This window comes from Chiloscyllium plagiosum, chromosome 28, assembly GCF_004010195.1.
Source record: "Chiloscyllium plagiosum isolate BGI_BamShark_2017 chromosome 28, ASM401019v2, whole genome shotgun sequence".
Lineage (NCBI taxonomy): Eukaryota > Metazoa > Chordata > Chondrichthyes > Orectolobiformes > Hemiscylliidae > Chiloscyllium > Chiloscyllium plagiosum.
Genome location: NC_057737.1, coordinates 27,801,946 through 27,824,147, shown reverse-complemented (window position 1 = coordinate 27,824,147; position 22,202 = coordinate 27,801,946). Strand labels below are relative to the sequence as shown.

Here is a 22,202-nt window from a genome sequence, read left to right as displayed (position 1 = left end):
AAAAAAGACACACAATTTAATGCATTGAGAAACACAATTTATCATACTTCGTTTGGAAGCCCGAAATGAACTGAACTGGTGAAGGAACATACTATTGTAAGTACAAAGTGATTTTCTCTGTGAGTTTTGCCCCTCACAATTCTCCATGTCTGTGACACTGGAATAAGCTTCACTTCCTGCTCCGCCATTAACACCAATTCTTCCTGGCACCACACTTCAGTTGCAATAGTGTTTAAAATGTGTATAACGTGCATAGCATGCAATGATTAACATGTACTGGAACAGCCAGCCAGTTTTCAAACTAGTCACCAGATCAAAGTGTATTGATTCAAAGTTCCTTTTTTAACTGAGTCAGCAGTGTATTAATTTGAGAAACATAAGAATGCAATACCATTTCAGCTAAAGAAAAGACATAAAGTAATTGCATGTTAAAACAACCACTCTCAGCTAGCAGAATAAAAGTCAAATTGCAAACGTGGCTGACAATGTCTGCTCATCCCTTCCTCTGTAAAGACAGTGTTTGTTAGATCAAATTCAAGCAAGACTAGTCCATTCCAGGACTAATCAACTGGGCTTCAAGGCAGACTGGCAAAGACATACCTTAATTTTAACAGTGTATCTGGAACTAGCCACAGATTGTACTATTTTACAAACCAGGTTCTGGGAACAAAAGTTAAATGTGGAAGGAAATTAGGACAGATTTAGGAAAAATACTTAAGTTTTCACTGTTTTCACAAATACATTTCTATAGGCAGTAACTCTGACAGTTTTGTATCCTGTTGTAAATAAAGATAAATATGTGATTGTCATGGTGACCAGACATGCACAATTTAGAAAAAATGCTAACTCATTCTGGTGGAACTCTTCTGTTTGTTATTTCAACAAAATCTCATCATCCATTCATTATAGACAGATTGACAACTGTTAAAATAGAGAATTTTGTACCTAATAGTTTGTTTTATTGCATCCATTTTTCTGTATTTTGATTTTTAATTCTTCACAGAGTTCTTTCAGGTTAGATTTAGCATCCAAGTAACACACACAATTGTATCTTTTTAATCTCATCAGAAGAGCATAAGTAACAGAAATAGGCCATTCAGCCTCGTTGCCTGCTCCTTTCAATGGGATCCTGGCTGGTCTGATAGTCCTTAACTCCACTTTCCTGACTTTTCCCCATAAACCCTGGATTCCCCAAATGATTGAAAATCTGTCTACCTCAGCCTTGAATGTATTTAATGATCCAGTCTCAACAGCCCTCTATGGTAAAGAATGTCCCATATTCATAACCCTCTGAGAGGTAATTCCTCCTCACCTGTATCTGAACTTTATGACCCCCTTATTCTAAGATTATGCTCTCTGGTCCTAGACGTTTCCAAAGAGGGGAACAAATCATTCCACATTTACCCTGTCAAATATTCTAAGAATCTTGTATGTTGCAATACGGTAGATTTCTATACCTCAAAGATTACAGGTCCAATCTACTCAACCTCTCCTCATAAACACGGTTCCTTCTGGTATAACCCTCGTGAACCTTCTCTGGACTGCCTTAATGTCAGGGTATCTTGCGTTAAATTAGGTGCCTAAAACTGTTCACAGTATTCCAGCTGTGGTCTGACTAGTGCCTTGGAAAGTTTTAGCAAAACCTCCCTACTTTTATACTCCATTTGCTTTGAAACAATGATCAATATTCCATTTGCCTTCCCCATTACTTGCTGAACTTGGATGTTTGTATTTTGTGATTCATGGACAAGAATTCCTTTGTTCTGTGGCTTTCTGCAGTCTTTCTCATTTGAATAATATTCAGTTCTTCTATTGGTCCTGACAAAGTTATGACCTCACATTATATCTATCTGCCAAGTTCATCCCCCACACACACTTAACCTGTCTACATCCCTCAGCAGACTCTTCGTGTCGTTCTCGCCACTTGCCTTCCCACCAAGGGGAAGGGCTCATTGATACTTTGCTATGTACATCCTACATTTAAACTTAAGGATTGTATGAAGTATAATCGATTTTAAAAAGCTTTGGTAACTGGAGCTATACTTAACCTGCAGCAGCAAAAGTGAATGGTTCCTGTGTGAGGTCTGGGCAGTCCACCACTGACACTTGAACATTTGCAAAGTTTTTCTTCAGTCCTCCCTGCAACACTGAAAGGGAAACAACAGACTTATTTTACCTCAAATTGTTTTTCCAATTCATTTGCAGTATAGCAGAAAATAATGTTGTCATTTTGCACTCAGCAACGTCAGCCTGATCCTGTCAAGCACCCATTACGTTTGTCAAATACAATAATCACCTCACAATATTTTTTGTTCACTTGACAAATAGCCCCATTCTTTCCTCTTGCTGGAAATATGAGTCCGTGGGGATTGGAGTTTCCAAAGTGGCAGGTGACCATAGTATCTTACTTGAGTAGCAAGTGTCTGTCTTAAGACAAAGTGTAGAATAAGAACATAAGGAGCAAGTGTAGGCCATATGGGCCCTGGAGCTGCTCCACCATTCAATAAGATCATGGTTGATCTCTTTGTGAAGTTAGCTCCAATTACCCACTTACCCACCATAACCCTTTGGGTAAAGAAGTTCCTCTCAACTCAGTACTAAATCTGCTCCTCTTTATTTTCAGGCTGGCTAACTGCATGGGGCATCACTACAGAATTGACTGCTGTCCAGCCAACATGATGACTACCTTGTGTATGTCCCATCGCAACATACACCAGTGGTTCAAACACAAACATTCCTGGCCTCAATTATTATTTGATACATTTGTTGAGCCACTCATTAATCAGTAGACTGACTACTTTTGGATTTAATCAAAATTAGCATTCTTACACTTGATGCTGTTCCAACACATTTGTCAGTTGAGTATCTTCAGCAGTAGAAACAAGTAGTGCTGGAAAAACTCAACAGATCTAGCAGTATCTTGAATGCTGACACAGAGTTAACACTAAGAGCCCAAAATCATTAAAGAGTTGCTGACTTTCTTCAACACTTTGTATTTTTTATTTCAGAATTGCAGCATTTTGCTTTAAATTGGATAACTTGAATGCGGAGGAGATTTACCAAGACACTGCCTGGACTGGACAGTTTCAGTTATGAGAAGTATACAGTTAATGGTAGGGCCCTGGGGTGTGTCACCGAACAAAGAGACATAGGGGGGTAGGTTGGGTGTGTTTAGACTAGAGTAAACTCGATGGTCAGAAAAGCCTTTTTTTATGCTGTAGATCTCCATAGCTTCGGGTTTTGGCACAGCCAGTTATTTACAGGAAGAGTTTATCATAAGGAATCACATTTAACTTGTCCCAGCGGTAAACGGTGGCAGTGCAGTTCACACGAGTTAGAAACTTGTTTTGCAAAAATGTCACATGTTCAAGCTTAAATCTCGCCTCCAAGATCAGTCCGTTTGCATTTGAAGTTGAACAAACCAATTCCCTCAATCCCCTCAGAGGGAACCGATGAATAAATATTTTATTCTCAACAGCAGGACAGCATGATGTTTGTGCTTTAATGGTCCCTGGACCGCTCCGTGCAACGCGCTCAGAACCACGATCACCATTCGGGGTGGTATTCCATCTACATTGTAAATGGGATTCCCACCCCAATTGCAAACAGTGCGGATAATCGCTGTGAAACATCCTAGTGCTTTACCTTGGCCAAGCTCCTGCAAAGTTGGGACGTGAAAAGCAGACTTCTCAATCCTTGCAGCCATTGCACTCAATCCTGTCCGACTATGAAGCTTCCCAGCGAATGGTGGAGTGAGTTTTATTCAGACTGTGGTTACTTATTTTCCAGGATCTGGTTAAAATTGGGAGCCAATCCTGTACAGTCTGCAATAAAAAAAAACTTCACTCCGAGCCCATCGCCAGAAGGTGGTAGTCCCTCAGCAGGAGGGATAGACTCTTTGGAGAGGAGATCGCACTGAACATATTTGTATCAATTTGTTACAATTTGTAACAAGTGTTCTACTTGGTTACAAGAGCAGACAGAGTTAGGGAAATGTTCCTGCTTAAACAGTGGTTACAACAGTCCCAAAACAAAAGGGACAAATGAATGGGGGAGGTGATTTATCTTTGGTTTTAAAATGAAAAGCATGTTCAATCTTAATTTTTAATGTTCTGCTCGTTTTGGCTTCACTTGATGATACACTGGTGAGTGCTGTATGCATGTGGTGAACGCCATCCGGTTGAACCTCCGGGTAAGATTTCGGCCGTGCCTTCGCTGGGAGCTGCTGGTGAACGGGGTGAGTGGGGTTTTAGGGTGAGAGGTGAGGGGGGGTAAAGGCAGTGGGAGAGCCCCCGGGATCAGCGCCAGTCTGACCCGGCTTCTGGAGCCAATCCTACCCGCTGCTCCGAGCAGATACAGTCAGTCGCAGCTCCTGATAGCCAACAACCCTCCACTTTTACTTCAACACTTCCACGTGTCTTAATATCCTTTTTTGGTAAAAAGAAATACGTTTTCTAAAATGTTTCAAATTGATAATTCCCCGTGGAATTAAAATGGATTTAACTTGATCTTCTACCTCCTGTGTACAGAGTAGTTAATAATGAACAGAGAGGAGTTAGGAAATATTAAAATGTCTTCCTGCATTGCGGGGAGGGGGGTGTGACTTTTAATTTCAGGCAAAAAGATCGCAGTTTGATTGTCCTAAACATGAAGCCGGAGGTCTTGAAAATTAATTAAAAGCCCTAGTGTTGGAATAAGTCCGCTAGATGGCCCTCATTATTTCCTGTGACAATAATTTTGATTTTGAGAAAATGTTAACTTAGTTTAACTAACTCATAAGCTTCCTCCTTTTGAGATCATTAAATCGCACTTCTATTGTTTGATGTTGACAACTTTGCATTTAGATTATTAGAGGGCCGAATAACTTAAATCACATGGTTATTGCAGTTACTTTGTGGTGATAGCATTTGATGGATTATTATTGCAGTCATACAGCCCAGAAACAGACACCTCGGTCAAACTCGTCCGAGCCGACCAGACATCCCAATCTCACCTAGTCCCATTTGCCAGCATTTAGCCCATGTCTCTGTAAACCTTCATATTCATATACCCATCCAGATGCTTTTAAATGTTGTAATTCCACTGCTTCCTCTCACAGCTTGTTCTATTCCAAACCACCTTCTGCACAAAACCCCTCTGGTCCTTTTTAAATATTTCCCCTTTCGCTTTAAACCTATGCCCTCTAGTTTTGGACTTTATCACCCTAGGAGAAAGACTTTGGCTATTCACACTATCCATGCCCCTCATGATTTTGTAAACCTCCAAAAGGTCACCCTTCTGCCTCTGAAGCTCCAGGCGGAAAGGTGCTAGCCTAATCGACCTCCCCGTCTAACTCAGTCCCAGCAACATCCTCGTAAATCTTCTCTGCAATCTCTCAAGTTTAACATCTTTCCTGCAGAAGGGGGACCAGAATTGTACACAGTTTTCTAAAAGTGGCCTTATCAATGGCCTGCACAGTTGCAACATAACATCCCAACTCCTGTACTCAGTATTCTGACCAATGAAGGCAAACATGCCAAATGCCTTCTTCACTGCCCTGTCTACCTGCGATTCCACTTTCAAAGAACAATGTACCTGCACCTTTTGTTCAGAAACACTCCACAAAACCTCCTGTGCTGATTTGCCTTCCCAAAATGCAACACCTCACATTTATTGAAATTAAACTCCATCTATCATTCATCAGCCAATTGGTCCATTCTGATCAAAGTCCCATTGTACTCTGAGATAATTAACTAGTTTCCTCAAATATGTCATTTTAACAAGTAGATTACAGACTTCAACTCCTTTGCCTTGTTACTATATTGCATCCTGGCATTATTATCAAAAAGATGCATAACATTGTGACAACTAATTTCTAATTTAGTAAGAGTGCACATCAATAAACCAGAGTCCTACGTATGACGTAGGATGTATACCAGGGCACGTTTAACTTGCTGGATGAAACTACCAAAGAAAGCTGTAAAAGTAAGTGATGTATTGGGATGCAAAAATGGATTGGAATGCATGGGTTAATGGTAAAGCATAGCTGGTTGAGTGCAGATATTTTTAATCGTTCTGTTCAGGCATGTTATGACCCACCTTTGGAGCAGGAGGATCTCGAGCCCAGGCCTCCTGACCCATTTGGTTAAGTGTAACCTTGTAAATATGATGCATTTGCACAACAAATACAGTTTTGTACTGGGAGTAATTGGAATTTCTTTCTTTTTTTTATTGTGCCAGGCCAAGCTCAACAGGAAGGGAGTGAATTTGCAAAACCACTCAATCGTCCCATGAACTGCCAGTGAGAAATGGAATCTACAAAAATATCTACCTTATCAACTGCCGGTGTGCAGTATAACATGGACATTTGCCCTTATCTCTCACTGTTATTGAGATAGCTTTTATACAAATTGCATTTCTAAAAATGAAAATGATCTGACTTTCTTGATCGGATTTGCACAGCAAGGCTGAAGAAAATTGGAGAAAAGAAATGGAAGGTGAAACAAATATGACAGGCTCAAAGGATGACAGTGAAAATAGTGTTTTGCTATTTTCAGATGAAGATGATGGGATTGAGCAGTTGTTACAGGATATTAGCGAGAAGACAATGAAAATAGTTGCTGAGCAAATGGACTTGCCCATCTCTATAAATAGCTCAGAAGGAGATTATGTTCCGGATACAATTCAAGATGAATCTCAACAGAATGTGTTGAATTATCAACCTGAATACACTGCTCCATTTACTCCTCCTGGTGACATTGAAAGAACTGTGGTAGAGTTATCAGAGCGGTATGTTTTAAGTATTCAGAAACAATCAAACTCCTTAGTTATGCATTTTTAACAAGTGAACAATTTAAGTTTTTTTTGGTTTTCTTACTTGTTGTGAACATTTTTCCAGGATCCATTGTTAGAGGAGCACATGTATTTTTCAGTGAATCCCTAATGTTAGTGAAACTAAAAGATCAGAATGCACAATGCAGAGTTAAAACCAAACCTGAATTTATAATGGTGAATATTAGGACTAGGAGAAAGTGAGGACTGCAGGTGAAGGGCTTATGCCTGAAAAGTCGGTTCTCCTGCTCCTCAGATGCTGCCTGACCTGCTGTACTTTTCCAGCACCACACTCTCAATTCTGGGTATTAGGACTGCCTTAAAGCTTAAAAAATCTATACACGAGGGATTAGAAGCAGGCCATTGTGGCATTTTAATTTGCTCATAGCAGATCTGCATGTCAACTCCATTCACCTACCTTTATGACTTACCTTTACTTTTCTTATACCTCATTTCAAAATTGCGTAATTGGTGTTCAAGCACTTTGAAACTTTCCCAAATAGAAGTTTGCTGTTCCTACCAAAATCCTGTGCTCTCGGTCTCAAATTTCAACTGACCCAGCATCCATAATCATTTGCAAGAGTGATCAGGATATCTCCATTTGTGTGTGGTATGAAAAATACAGTGCCAGTGTACCAGATAAAGATATTTGGTTGGATTATCGGAGCCCACTTTCCTAGGTATGATTGACACTCTAGGATTATTGAAATTTAAAGGAAAACTATGTTTTCCTGTAATTTTGTCCTCCACACCTTTTGATGGTATTATATGTACTGGCAGTTTTCCACTATCTCCCTCAGCTAGCCATTATTCATTTTAGACAAGCTTCATTACTGAGCTTGATCTGTTTCCCTCAAGAATCACTGAGCAATGACTGGAGTTGAGGGAGAATAGGCTTTGTGGGAATAGTGTATGTTTTCCCTGATAATTAGTTTCCTTAGCTGCCAAGAATGAACTCAATGTCACTTGTCTTTGAATCAATACAACATACCTTTTTTCTGAAGAACTGCTAAGTATGTTTCCCTTTATTCTACTGTTTCAATTATTTATTAAAAACCCCAACATTTAACACAATTGGTCTGAGCTAACTACTTCGGTTAGAACTAAGACAGAATCAGCTATTCACCCTGACCCTTTCATGAGGTTAAAGAAATGAATGTGTCTAATCGGGAAGAGAACAGAATCCAGAGTGAATTCGGTTCAAATCCAAGTTAAAATATTGCATGATTTCTCAGAATTGTACAGAATCTGAGTGCTCAAATCATTCCAGCATGAAGTGTTTATAAGTGACCTTCTGAGCCCAAGTTTGTGTCACAGTCTTGAATAACTAATGTTTTTCTGGATTTTTACCTTTTTAACAAAGTCGTTTTAATTTAGATTTCCATATCTTAGAGTTGGATTCCAAAGGGCTACCTCATACAGCACTTTTTAACATTTAATTCTGTCGACATTGACCAAAATTTGTTTTGATTTGGATCATTAGAGGTGTTAAATGTGCTGTTCAAAAAGAGAGCAACCAACTGTCCAGCTGTTAAACTTGTTGTTTTTGTTTTAAGTCATTGAAAATTATTAACATTATTCCTACCTCCTGTCCTTATTTCAGAATAATTTTCCTTCATTTAACTAAAGTTTAAATTAAATTGCATGAGGAAGATAATAAGCGGCTTGATATAACTATTCCATGCATTCGTAGTCAAGGGACAGAACATAAAACCATGTTTTCGTTCATTTTTCTTTCTTGATATAGGGATTTGAGGTGGGCACATATGCCTTGCAACAGGACTACACAAGTAGCTAACTTGGGAACTGCTAGCTTGCCAGAAAGTTTTGCCAACAAAAGTGGAAAAGTTACACTTTATCGTAGTTTTAATATAACGCGCTAAGGTGATTAATGAAACACAACTATGAAAATGGTGGAGTATTAATATGCATATGTAAAGTAGTTTATGGGTTTGCCTTTTCCTACCAGAGCATTTTTCAGTCAGCCCTCCATAAAGCCAGGAAATATGAGGTAAGACTTGCAAGATGTTAGTTGCTGGGAGATGCAACAAGAAGTCTATCGCACAACCTTCTGGTTGTGAAATACCAAATATTTAGTGTCAGTAGTTAACTTCAGTTCAGAGGATGCATGGTCTGCTTATGGGACAAACCTCCGATCCTTAACACAATGGGATACCTGATGCTAAACCAGTGGAATGTTTAAAGTAACAATGGTCAGATTTCTTAAAGTCGATTACTCTTAAATCCTCCTTGTAATTGGCTGTTATGAGATGTATATTTGCATGGTGTCATGATAATCTTTGTTCAGAAAGCAAAAGTAAGGACTGCAGATGCTGGAAACCAGAGTTTAGATGAGAGTGGTGCAGGAAAAGCTCAGCAGATCAGGCAGCATCCGAGGAGCAGGAAAATCGACGTTTCGGGCAAAAGCCCTTCATCAGGCTTTTGCCCAAAACGTTGATTTTCCTGCTCCTCGGATGCTGCCTGACCTGTTGAGCTTTTCCAGCACCACTCTAACCTAAAATCTTTGTTCAATATTGACAGATTGCTTATTTTTAATTCTAGGGATAGCTCAGATTCAGAGAGCAGTTTATTTATAACACAGCGTCCCGTTGTACCACTAAGAAAGGCGAGAACATGGGCCACCGGAAAATGTCCAACCAGATCAGCCATCCAAGATCAAACTGCAGAAAATACCGACAGCTCAACTGACTCAGATGACATTGCATATCGTCCAAATTATGTGACGGTTGGTGAAGGAAAAAGATGGCGACGACGCAAGAAATACAAAAAGAAATCTGTTTATCAGAGGACTGGGCATCCTGTAGGAAGGCCTCGATCATCCTTAACCAAAGCTGAGAAGATGAGGAGGTTGAAGGAACGAGGATTACAGTTTCCATTTGTGCAGAAGGAATATGGAAGAAAGCATTTACCATTTAAGATGATTTTTGCATATGAGGTAAATATGAGGTCCATTGTGCCTTATATGATAATGGTTATAGTCAAACATTCTATGAAATATATTCTCCATGATATTTTTCAAATCATTATTCAATTCAAACTATTTGCACATCTTTTATTTTTGTTATTTTTCTTCTAAAGCATTTTGTGATTACTTTTGTTGTATGATCCCAATGGAAACTGGCTATTGACCAGTCTTTTATTTCTTTGCTTGGCCAAAATCCTTGTTTTAAAAGGGTTTTCAGGAAATGTGAGTTATTCTGGTGATTGCCTAGATAAAGAATGACAAAATTAGCAGTTGCCATAGCTACAATGAAAATTCTACTTTGCAACCTACAGGGACACAAAATTTATTAAACTAGGTAATTGTAAATAAAACTGTTGTGGCTTGCAATTACTCCTGCTGGAGATCTGCTGTTATGGTATTCCACTCCAGCCTGACTTGTGCCATCATCATGCATCAGTAATAGTTTACCTGTAATAATAAATCCATTAACAGAGGAAAGAATGGGTTTCCAGTTATTCTGTTGCTTCAAGTTTGAGAATGATATTTTGTCCATTCGTTTAGTTATTTGTGATGCAGGGATGCTGCACGGGAAGGGTTAAAATAGAAGGCCTGAAAAGTTCTATCTTTAGGGACTAGCCAAGTTTCTTAAAGTATTTGATTTTGTTTTTACTGAATGCATTACTAATGGGCTATTTTCTTCTTACCTTGAGGTGATGGAGGTGAGGGGGCTGTATCTTATTTGTATTGTTTAGTGCTTTTCACACATTTCCACAACACATTTTCATTACATGCATAGATTTATTTAATATCAGTCAAATTTACATCCGTTCTGTGATCTGCTTACTTCAAATCCTCACCTTCTGGTTCTGGCCCCAGGAAGTAATCTATATTATCCTTCAGTGGCCGAGATTGCTTTTTCTTGGGCTTGGTAATCACACCAGATTCAATCAATCCTACCAGAGTTACTGAGAAAATTAAGTTTTTTTTTCCCACTGCCCTGATTTTTCTGTTCCTGTCATTTCTGTTCTTATTAGCGTGTTTGCAATGGCAGTTGTGGCTCATTTGGCAGCATTCATGCCTCCCAGTCATAAGGTTCTGGTTCAAGTCCCACTCTAGCCTTGAGCACAGCAAGCATGGCTGTCATCTTTTGGGTGAAATATTAAATGGAAACACCATCTGTCCTCATCAATAAATGTAAAACATCTTCTGGCACTATTTCATTGAAGAGCAAGGGAGTCATCCCTGTACCTTCGTCAGTATTTATCTTTCATTCACCAACACTGAAACAGTTTATCTGGCCATTCTCATATTTCTGTTTGTGGTGTGCAAATTAGATGCCACACTTCACACATTGTAATCGTGACTACGCTACCACTACTACTCTATCACTTAGAGTCATAGAAGCCATACAGCCCTTCAGTCTAACCAGTCCATGCTGACCATAATCCCAAATTAAACTAGTCCTGCCTGCGTACGCTTGGTCTGTGTCTTTCCAAATCTGTCTTATTCATATACTTATCCAAATGTATTTTAAAAATAGTAACTGTACCAGCATTCACCACTTCCTCTGGTAGTTCATTCCTCACACGAGCCACACTCTGTGGGGGGAAGAAAAGAAAAGTTGGCCTTCATATCTTTTTTCCAATCTTTCTCCTCTTACCTTAAAAATGTGCCTCCTTGTCTTGAAATCCCCCACCCTAGAGAAAAGACACCTGTCATTCACCTTATGAAGAATAATAGAATCCCTGCAGTGTGGAAGTAGACCATTCGGCCCATTGAAAGAGCATCCCAACCAGAACCACCCAACGCACGCCCCTCTTTCCCTCCCCACCGACCTTACCCTCTCCCTGTAATCCTGCATTTCGAATAACCCATTAATTTACCTAGTCTGCACATCCCTGATCACTATGGGCAATTTAGTATAGCCAGTCCATCAAACTTGCACATCTTTGGACTGTGGCAAGAAGCCAGAGCACACAGAGGAAACCCAACCACACAGGCATGAGGAGAATGTGCAAACTTGACGCAGACAGTTGGCTGATGGTGGAATCAACCCCAGGTCCCTGGCATTGTGAGGCAGCAGTGCTAACCACTCAGCCACTATGCAGCCCCTTATTTCTTTCTTCCCCTCCCCACAACACTGCAACACTACCCAAGGCCCTACTTTTAATTGTATAAGTCCTGCTCTTGTTTGTTATACCAAAATGCAATTTACCTAAATTGGTCATTTCCATCTTATGGTGTGCAAATTTTAAAGTTCATTAATCTTAAAGTTGTCTCAAAATTTCTTCATAGGTTTGTGCCACCTATTTCTACCATCTTCGCAACATATGCTCTGATATATACTGTATTCTACCTACTGCAGCCTATGTACTTGCAAGCTCTCTGCAACTTCATTCATTAGCATGAAATGATTTTGACTATTTATAAAAGGGCATGACCAAGCTAAAAATAAGTGGTTATAATTTGCTAGCTAACGGAAAAGACTTTCACATATTGTTGTTAACATTTTTATCACAAATACCAATATCACAGACCAATTTAAAAGCAAGTAAACAGAGTCCTTAACTAACATTTAAATTTTCTTGATTTACAGCAAGCAGCTTTGTGTGGATTATTTACTTATATGAAGGAGTTAAAATGTCAAAAGCACCTCGTAAAGTCCTTAGAAAAAATAAACGTGGACTGTCCAGATAGAGACCGTGGCCCACTAAGGCAATGCAAGTACTTGGATGAGAAAAGACCAATTTCACCGATACAAGAAAGCAGGTAAACCTATACTTCTGAAGTGCAAAGGTTCCCCTAGCTTCCTTACCTGTGTGTACATATGTACTGTATTAATACTAGCCTGTGATCTGCAGTTCTTCTAGAGGATCGGCATGGTGGCACAGTGGTTAGCATTGCTGCCTCACAGCGCCAGAGACCCGGGTTCAATTCCCGCCTCAGGTGACTGACTGTGTGGAGTTTGCACGTCCGTGTCTGCGTGGGTTTCCTCCAGGTGCTCCGGTTTCCTCCCACAGTCCAAAAGATGTGCAGGTCAGGTGAATTAGCCATGCTAAATTGCCCGTAGTGTTAGGTAAGGGGTAAATGTAGGGGTATGGGTGGGTTGCGCTTCGGTGGGGCGGTGTGGACTTGTTGGGCCGAAGGGCCTGTTTCCACACTGTAAGTAATCTAATCTAAAGGATCAGCAGTTGTACTTTTGGCCTGTCGTAATTATTTCAAGGGTCTAGTTTGGTCGCTGCTCGGTGTAGATTGAATCATTCAGGGCAGGAGGTTCCTTAATATCGGCCAGACTAACTGGTCTTAGCCCCGGAGGTGATTGAAACAATAGAATTTTTCTCAACATTCCTGGACCAGAAAAATTAAAATGACCCACGGTTTCCACTCCTGACCACTATTTAGTGATTTTTGTTGGGAAATACACATACAGCTGTCAGATGAGGACTAGATCGGGCCCATCTATGATGCCTCCTCAGTTGAATAGCTCACTGACACTGGCCATCTAATTATAGAAATGAGAAATGGTCTCATGGGTGAGATACTAAGGGCTCTACATGTTCAAACTTACTTGTTGAACACCGAGTGCTTCCAAATAAACCTGTTGGACTCTAACCTGGTGTTGTGTGATTTTTAATTATGTTGAACAGTGAGAGATTTAACTGTAAACTGGTTACTTTATTGAGAGGTGCCTGAAACTAAGTTCCCTCACAATGGAGAGTGCAAGCCAGTGGTCAGTGGGCAGAAGTGGAGTACATTGCCTGAGAAGACTCCTGAATTATTACCACAACTTATTAGAACACCAAAGCAGTGGTGGGTGTAAATTCAGTCTCCCCTTCAATGTAAGACTCCATTAACAGCAAATAATAAGTAAATCATTGGAGAATGATAGAGAAAGTGGATCTGATCTACTTCCCCACCTGCAACTAAATAAAAGATTGGAGCAACTTGTGTATCCATCCACCGACTCAGACACCAGCAAAGCTATAAGGGGTGGGAGAAGTAAAGGCTAATCCCTCTACTAAAAGAAACCCTGTCAATTAGAACAGTAATACTGGTCGTGAATAGTTTTAGGTTGATAACCACCAACTTGGCTGAATAAAGTATATAAATGCACATTAACAAAATAAAAATGTGTTTATAATTTGTCAAATAATGGACAAAAGAATTTCATCTAAGATTGTTAATGTATTTATTACTTATGTCAATATCAGAACAATTGAAAAGCATGCAAATAATAGTTTATTAAGCGCCATGTTTATAAGAGCGATTCCTTTTGTGGGATGGGGGGGGGGCCTAAAACATTTATTTATTTTTCAGTTTAGGAATGGATTCACTATTAATGTAACATTCAGTGAGTAATGTAACAAGTAGATGTATTTAATCTGTCAAGATTAGAGTAATGCTGGAAAAGCACAGCAGGTCAGGCAGTATCCGAGGAACGGGTAAATTGACATTTCAGGCAAAAGCCCTTCGTCCAGATGATTCCTAATAAAGGGCTTTTGCCCGAAACATCGATTTTCCTGCTACTCGGATACTGCCTGACCTGCTGTGCTTTTCCAGCATTACTCTACTCTAATGTTGACTCTAATCTCCAGCAGTTGCAGTACCCACTTCCGCGTAGTACATAATTTATTCTCAACTCCTGTTTCCCCTCATTCTTTAATCCCTATTCTCTAATCTGCATTTTTGATATTGTATCAATTTTAAATTACTTTATCCAGGAGCTGTAGTTTCTGATAAATCCTGACACTGTTGGCTGACAATACCAATTAATGATAAGTTGAATTAATTGTAATGGTTTGCATCCATGAGGATGAATGATGTGATTTATTTTCCTACATAATAGACAATGAAAACATGCTTTTCTAGTTTAAGAATAAAGTCATTCTGCTGGTATCCCCCCGTACCAATTTCATGATCTTATTGAATGGCAGATCGGTTTAAAGTGACTGAATGGCTACTCCTGCTTATGATGTGAATCTCACCCATTGAATTTCCACGTTTTATGTGAAGATTCCAGTTTACCTGCTCAGGGTGATTCTATGCTGAAATTCACTAGCTCTCTACATCTTTTATCTGACCTTAGCTTTGACTTAACAAGTTTGATCTTCATTATTTATATATACATACTTTTTAAAAATGCTGTGCAATGACAACATTTGTATTTTGTGTAGCTGACACTGTTTATTTTCAAAAACTAAGACAGATGGTTGCATATATCAGTATTTGCTCGGGTCCATTGGAGTATTTCCAGGGAACCAAACTACATGATAAATCTGAAGCTGCTTTCAGTTTATGGTGTTCGCTCCCTGTCACAGGACAATATTTTGGACATCTTTAAAACCATTTAATTCATTTTTGTTCAGTAATTAAAATAAGAATTAGATTCCTTTCATGGTCATCAAATCTGATTACTTGGAGAGAATTGTGACAGTGCCTCAGCCTGACTTGGAGATTTACTTTTAAACCACCTTTTTATGCAACATTCCATTGTTCGCACCTATCAATAACGTGGTAATACTTAAAGCAGCGTTTTAAGTTATTCTTTTATTTAACATGTACTTTAATATAAACCACTGTGACAATAATGTTTTTAATGTTATAGTGATGAAACCTGCATTGAAGACTTCAATAACGAAAACACATTCGGTGTAAAAGTTGTGGTAACTAAATTATTTATATTGGATATGTAGTCTCTGCAGTATTAAGTTTTAATAGTGAATGGTATTTTATATTTATGAATCAAGTAAAGTAATAACTAATGGTATACTCAAACCAAGATTTATAAATTAAGTACATTGAATTACAAAGTATATTTACCTATAACTTACTTTCAATGCCTACCTTAAAAAGAAGTACTTAAATTTATTAAAGAAAATTTATTCATTGTTTAAAATAAGATGGAAGTATCAAATATACCCTCCAGTGAATGTATTTGTAAGACTTTTAACTGCTCTTCCATCCACTTCCATTGCACTCAATCCCTCTTTTCATCTCACTACAGGAAAGTTCAGCCCATCCTTGTGAACTGATGTCTCCACAGCACCCCAACTAACCTACCTGGTATCCCAGGACTGATTGCACTTGATCTGCAGTACTGACTATAGCCCAGTTCCCAGTCTACAAGGACGGTTCCCCAGACTTCGAGTGAGCCAAGTGCCTGACAGATTGAGGGCAACACTCTGAATGTGACTGTGATGTGCTCCTTGACTGACTAATGGCACTCTCTGACTGACCAGAGTCCCCCTTCATCTTACCATGGACTCCTCCTCTTTGACTTTAAGACTTGGTCATTTACTCGAAGCACATGCAGTTTGCTTTCTGCCTGTGCTGCAGGTGTGACGTTGACAGGGCACAGTGCTACATGGCCATACATCCTTCCCCTTGACTGTTCAGTGCTCCTTATCACGACAAACTGCCTGCCTTTCCCTCCGCACTGAAAAGCAATGCAGACCACAGAAGGTGTGCAACCTGTAGCTGAGCACTGAAGACTCTATGGGCTCAGGAAGCAATATGATGAAACAGACTGTGGTAGCCTGTAAGTCAGTAACTATTAAGCAATTGTAGACAGAGCCTGGTAGCTTACAAGTTAGCACAAAGGGAGTGCTATGAAAGTAAGCCATGAGGTACAAGATGTATCCTGAGTAGATATATGTGTTTCTCCTTATGCATATCACTGGTGTTAGTCTGAGAGCAGGCTCAGTTATGTAAACAGGCTGCTGCCGATGTGCATGGATAAAGAGTTGAAGAGAGTCAAGTCAAGTCACCATTGTCTTACCAGACCTTAGGGATGCTCTCTCATTAGAGAGAGACGACTGGTGGTGATTTAACCTGAGGGCTACCAAACCTCAGACACGAGGGGAGAGATTGAGAGAGAGAGTCTTTAATGGTAACCTCAGATGGTGTGGAGATTGAACTCATGCTGTTGGCATGACACAGCTTCACAAACCGACCCCCCTGAGGAGAATGATGGCCATGAAGTATGTGGCGACGTGGTTGTGAAGAAGCTGCTGAATGATGGCTGGGACAAGCATTTGATGAAATGCAACTGTAGCTGTAAAATACCCACTATAATTTATGTCAAGAAGTTGTACTGCTCAGTTTGTCAGGGAGTAAGGGGAGAATTTGGGAAGTTGCTTAAAATAAGGCAAGTGGGTGCTTTAATGAGATTCAAATCTGTGGAAGTAACAGAGTCACTGCTGAGCAGTGAGGTTCTGAAGTTACCATTTAAAGGCTTGAAGGGCAAGTCAGAAAAAATGTTGATGTTGATGTTGAGATTCTGATTTTTCTGTGTATTTTCTTGCCATTGCTAGCACCACACAGACGGGTGGGGCAGAATTCTGCCTAATATCTTATGTTTTCTTTTCCTATTCTTGTTGACTCACAATCATATTAATTTATTTTGCTGAAAATACCCACACTGTACAGGAGTATGCAGATCCTCACTACCTTTTAAAGAGTAGTTAGGAATGGGCAATAAATGCTGGCCCAGTCAGCTATGCCCATATACCATCAGTGAATAAAGAAGTGGCTGATTCTTAGTCAAATAGTTCCTTTTCAGTAGAATAGAACAGAGCAGAATCCCTACAGTGTGGAAACAGGCCATTTGGCCCAACACATCCGCACTGACCCTCTGAAGAGTAACCCACCCAGACCCATTCCCCTACCCTATATGCTACATTTACCCCTGACAAATACACCTAGCCTACACATCCCTGAACTTTATGGGCAATTTAACATGGCCAATTCACCTAAGCTGCACATCTTTGGATTGTGGGAGGAAACCAGAGCACCCGGAGGAAACCCACGGAGAATGTACAAACTCCATACAGCTCCATCCGAAGCTGGAATCGAACCCGAGTCCCTGGTCCTGTGAGGCAACAGTGCTAACCACTGAGCCACAGTGTCGCCCCCAGCTTAAAATTATTTTCAATGCTTTCCTAAGAGAGCGAAAGAGACTGTCACCCACAAAACCTTCTAAATCATTTGTCTTAAACTGTATGTTAAAACATAATGCTCAAAACTTAAACAATAACAATGTTCAGGTTTGTTATCCCATCCATAAAACATACCAATCAATGGATGTATAATTCAGTTTTTAACTAAAATTTAACCAAAGATGTATTTTGCCACATTGAAAATGTTAACTCAATGTTATTACATTTTTTTCCACTGGCAACACATCATAGGTGTAAAATTTACCCATGAATCATGATTTGAACAGGCAAAACCTTGATTTTATTTCACGGAATATTCAGAGTTTGGTAATATTTAATGTTAGATGGTTCAGAAATATTTGAATGGTTGCTTTGTTACTGCAGAACGTGAGTATTTCTGAAGAGAAATACACATGTTGTCAAGCCTTTTCATCTTGTCCTCCTCAGGAAATCTCACAGGATTAACAATTGAAGGGGAAAACCAATGTTTATCTGCATAAGAGGGAAGTGTTGATTTATTGGTATATTGACTCTAGTAGAGATTTTGCTATGGAGAATGCTCCAGTTATTGCCTAATACTCTCACCAATCAGAGCCGATCTGCTTGGTTTAAAATTTAAACAAAGCCTGGCTGTTACCTGAGAATCATCATTAATTGGTGTATTCTCCATGGCAAAGCAACAACCAAACTGAATCCATTTGCCAACCTATCCGCACTCTCTTCTCATGCAGTATAAATATAATTCCCCCTGAATTAGTACTCTTGTGAATAGTTCTAATGATTGCAAGATGAAAAGCTTGAAATAAAATGCCTTTTTCAGTTATTAAACATTTAAATATACCTGCATCATGCACATAACATTTTGGCAATTTTGGCACCTTAAGACTTGATTATTGTAATATTCTGAAATCTAGTGAAAGGTTCATAGCCTATTTAGATTCCTGATCCACTGGTATGAAATTGTTGTCTATATCTTACTTTCCCTCAGTCTCTCTATTTCCATTCTAATACATCAAGGCTAATGTTGTTCATAGACTGTATTTAAGCTAATGCATTCTTTGTTCACAATGTTTATTTTATTTGTAGGATAACAGCTGTTTTATAATGGAAAAGATTGGAAAATATAAGAAGAGCCGAAGGAAAAATAACTCCAAGGGCAAAAATAAAGACAAATGTTTACCTAATGGCAAAAGTAAAGCCGTTGAGAAAAATAAATCAGTAACAGGCCAACAAAATAACACAAAATTTTCCTCTATCTGAAAATTGTGGCAGAACAATTGGCAGTAACAACAACAATAGATATTCCATTGTTGAAATCTACAAAGAACTAATATATCATCTGATGAACTGGAAAATGCGAAAACACAGACATCTTTATTTTCTGAAGAATCCCAAGACCAGTGAACACTCAAAAGTATGGGAGAGAATGGAGAATGTGAATCAGCGCATCCAGTCCTTGGCAACAGCATCTCTGCAAGAAGTGTTTCCTTTATGCAAAGTGACCCATGGAACATGTTAACAATGATAAAAAATTATTGTCGATATCTAAAAGAAAGATGAATAATTGCTAATGGGAATGACTATTTAATTGATAAATGATCACTAACCAATTTTTAGGAATGCAGAGGTTAGCTACTGGTCTGGAGAATTTAACAATTGTATGTCATAATGGCAGTTGGTTAATATTCCTGCTCGAGATAGGTTTTTCATTGCAGTCTGTATATGTTCATAACTGAGATCAATAATTTACAGTTGGATAAAATGTCTGGAAATAAGTCATTTTGTATTCATTTTGAGGATATTCCATTGTCAAGAATATACTGGTTAAAAGACAATTGGGCAACTGAAATATATAAATGTAATACTGTGGGCAAACCTTTTGCAAAGTGATAAATATACTTACACAACAAAAACTCAATGTGCTGTGCTAATTGGAGGCTGGTTAAGAAGTAGTAGTACATAAAATATTGTTTTAAAAATAACCTGACAAGCAAACATCAAATATTTATAATCCAAATCTATTGAATATGCATTTAATTATTTTATTATTTCACCACTAACCATTTCAATAAGAGATTTATTTTGGCAAACATTGAATTGAATTTAAAACTGGCACTGGAAATTAGAGATAAGATTAGATTTGTGGGAGTTGTTTCGTGTGAGCATTGTGGGAGACATTGATGAATAGCAGGCTTTTGTTGTAGATGCACATAAGACACAGGAGCAGAAATTAGGCCATTCAGCCCATTGAGTCTACTCTGCCATTCAATTATGGCTGATACATGTCTCAATTCCATTCTCCCGCTTTCTCCCCGTAACCCTTCATTCTCTTTACAATCAAAAACCTGAGTCCATCTTAAAATCAATGACCTGGCCTCCACAGCCTTCTGTGGCAGTGAATTCCAGAGATTCGCTACTCTCTGGTTGAAGAAGTTTCTCTTTATCTCCATTGTAAAGTGTCTTCCCTTTACTCGAAGGCTGAGTCCTTGGGTCCTAGTCTCTCCTCCCAATGGAAACATCTTCTTAACATAAGACTATAAGACATAGGAGTGGAAGTAAGGCCATTTGGCCCATCGAGTCCACTCCGCTATTTAATCATGGCTGATAGGCATTTCAACTCCACTTACCAGCAGTCTCCTCATAGCCCTTAATTCCTTGTGACATCAAGAATTTATCAATCTCTGCCTTGAAGCCATTTAGTATCCCGGCCTCCACTGCACTCCGCGGCAATGAATTCCACAGGCCCACCACTCTCTGGCTGAAGAAATGTCTCTGCATTTCTGTTCTGAATTTACCCCCTCTAATTCTAAGGCTGTGCCCACGGGTCCTAGTCTCCCCGCCCATCGGAAACAATTTCTTAGCGTCCACCCTTTCCAAGCCATGTATTATCTTGTAAGTTTCTATTAGATCTCCCCTTAACCTTCTAAACTCCAATGAATACAATCCCAGGATCCTCAGCCGTTCCTCGTATGTTAGACCTGCCATTCCAGGGATCATCCGTGTGAATCTCCGCTGGACACGCTCCAGTGCCAGTATGTCCCTCCTGAGGTGTGGGGCTCAAAGCTGGACACAGTACTCCAAATGTGGCCTAGCCAGAGCTTTATAAAGTCTCAGTAGCACATTGCTGCTTTTATATTCCAACTCTCTTGAGATAAATGACAACAATGCATTCGCTTTCTTAATCACGGATTCAACCTGCATGTTTACCTTTAGAGAATCTTCGATTAGCACTCCCAGATCCCCTTGTACTTTGGCTTTTTGAATTTTCTCACAGTTTAGAAAGTAGTCCATGCTTGTATTATTTTTTCCAAAGTGCAAAACCTCACATTTGCTCACGTTGAATTTCATCACCCATTTCCTGGACCACTCTCCCAAACTGTCTAGATCCTTCTGCACTGAGCTGAAAATGTGTTGCTGGAAAAGCGCAGCAGGTCAGTAGTTGCGGAAGATCCTTCTGCAGCCTCCCCACTTCCTCAGTACTACTTGCCTGTCCACCCAACTTCGTATCATCGGCAAACTTCGCTATAATGCCCCCAATCCCTTCATCCAGATCATTAATATATAACGTAAACAGCTGCGGCCCCAACACTGAACCCTGTGGGACACCGCTTGTCACATCCACTCTGAACAGGCCATTCAGTATTCTGTAAATTTCAATTAGATCCCCCTTCAACTTTCTAAACTCCATCGAGTACAGACCCAGAGTTTATGCTCTTCGGTGATACTGAATTTTATTTTGTTGACTGCTAGAGAGAAGCACTTAGCTTCTGTGATAATTAATAAATGGATTCTTAAGTTGAATGTTTGAGGGTTTTGTATGTTGTATAAATAGTATAGCTATAGCCAATCTTTTTGACCTGGAGATGTCATGTTTTTTTACAATGTGGTTTTGAAGACTTGGGTGGAAGAATGGAAATACTTTCATCCTGAAGTTTCCACCTGAATAATTTCACTTTTTAGCTTGACTTTCATTACAATATATAGGCAAAAACTGCTTACAATGTGGTTTAAGTTCATGTTTAAAAGATGCCACATGAGTTCTGTTGTAATTGTTTTTAAGATGTTGCATGTTTTTATGTAAACAAAATGACAGTTTCTTTCAGAGTCATAGTCATAGAGATGTACAGCATGGAAACAGACCTTTCAGTCCAACCCATCCATACCGACCAGGTATACCAACCCAATCTTGTCCCACCTGCCAGCACCCGGCTCATATCCCTCCAAACCCTTCCTATTCATATGCCCATCCAACAAGATTTGCAATTGTACCAAGCCTGACCACTTCCTCTGGCAGCTCATTCCATACACGCACCACTCACTCCGTGAAAAGGTGGCCCCTTAGGTCTTTTTTATATCTTCCCCCTCTCAGCCTAAACCTATGCCCTCTAGTTCTGGACTCCCCCACCCCAGAGGAGAGACTTTGTCTATTTATCCTATCTATGTCCCTCATAATTTTGTAAATCTCTATAAGGTCACCCCTCAGCCTCCCA

At 39.5% G+C, this 22,202-nt stretch overlaps 2 protein-coding genes across 13 annotated transcripts in view; one reads left to right on the top strand and one right to left on the bottom strand.

The window, feature by feature from the left end:
* c28h11orf54 (chromosome 28 C11orf54 homolog) overlaps nucleotides 1-3,752 on the bottom strand; it is a 30,031-nt gene extending 26,279 nt beyond the window's left edge. For 4 of the 6 annotated variants that reach the window (XM_043718590.1, XM_043718589.1, XM_043718588.1 and 1 more), the window contains exons 1-2: nucleotides 3,646-3,752; nucleotides 2,049-2,147 (exon numbers count right to left, since the gene is read on the bottom strand). In XM_043718590.1, coding sequence (XP_043574525.1) covers nucleotides 2,049-2,147; nucleotides 3,646-3,706 — 160 coding nt within the window. In that variant the 5' untranslated portion in view covers nucleotides 3,707-3,752. Of the gene's footprint in view, nucleotides 1-92; nucleotides 319-600; nucleotides 891-2,048; nucleotides 2,148-3,645 lie in introns of those variants that run through there. The other 2 variants (XM_043718593.1, XM_043718591.1) reach the window with 2 other exon arrangements.
* Nucleotides 35-19,625, top strand: LOC122564079 (TATA box-binding protein-associated factor RNA polymerase I subunit D-like). 7 transcript variants are annotated; one of them, XM_043718586.1, is made up of 7 exons: nucleotides 3,815-4,237; nucleotides 6,220-6,768; nucleotides 9,373-9,766; nucleotides 12,372-12,544; nucleotides 15,381-15,438; nucleotides 15,780-15,847; nucleotides 15,916-15,999. In XM_043718586.1, the coding sequence occupies exons 2-6, from the start codon at nucleotides 6,470-6,472 to the stop codon at nucleotides 15,828-15,830; spliced, it is 975 nt and encodes a 324-aa protein (XP_043574521.1). In that variant the 5' UTR covers nucleotides 3,815-4,237; nucleotides 6,220-6,469; the 3' UTR covers nucleotides 15,831-15,847; nucleotides 15,916-15,999. The 7 variants fall into 7 exon arrangements, with proteins under 7 accessions (XP_043574519.1, XP_043574521.1, XP_043574520.1 ...); XM_043718584.1 differs by lacking the exons at nucleotides 3,815-4,237; nucleotides 15,780-15,847; nucleotides 15,916-15,999 and adding exons at nucleotides 35-96; nucleotides 18,799-19,625; XM_043718585.1 differs by having other exon boundaries at nucleotides 15,780-15,994.
* Nucleotides 19,626-22,202: the final 2,577 nt, after the last annotated feature.

Coding starts and splice junctions, on each gene's coding strand:
- LOC122564079 (XM_043718584.1), top strand. CDS start 6,470: ATGGAAGGTGAAACAAATATGACAGGCTCAAAGGATGACAGTGAAAAT. Junction 9,767..12,371: donor AGATGATTTTTGCATATGAG/GTAAATATGAGG, acceptor CTTGATTTACAG/CAAGCAGCTTTGTGTGGATT. Junction 15,439..18,798: donor CATTCGGTGTAAAAGTTGTG/GTAACTAAATTA, acceptor TTTTATTTGTAG/GATAACAGCTGTTTTATAAT.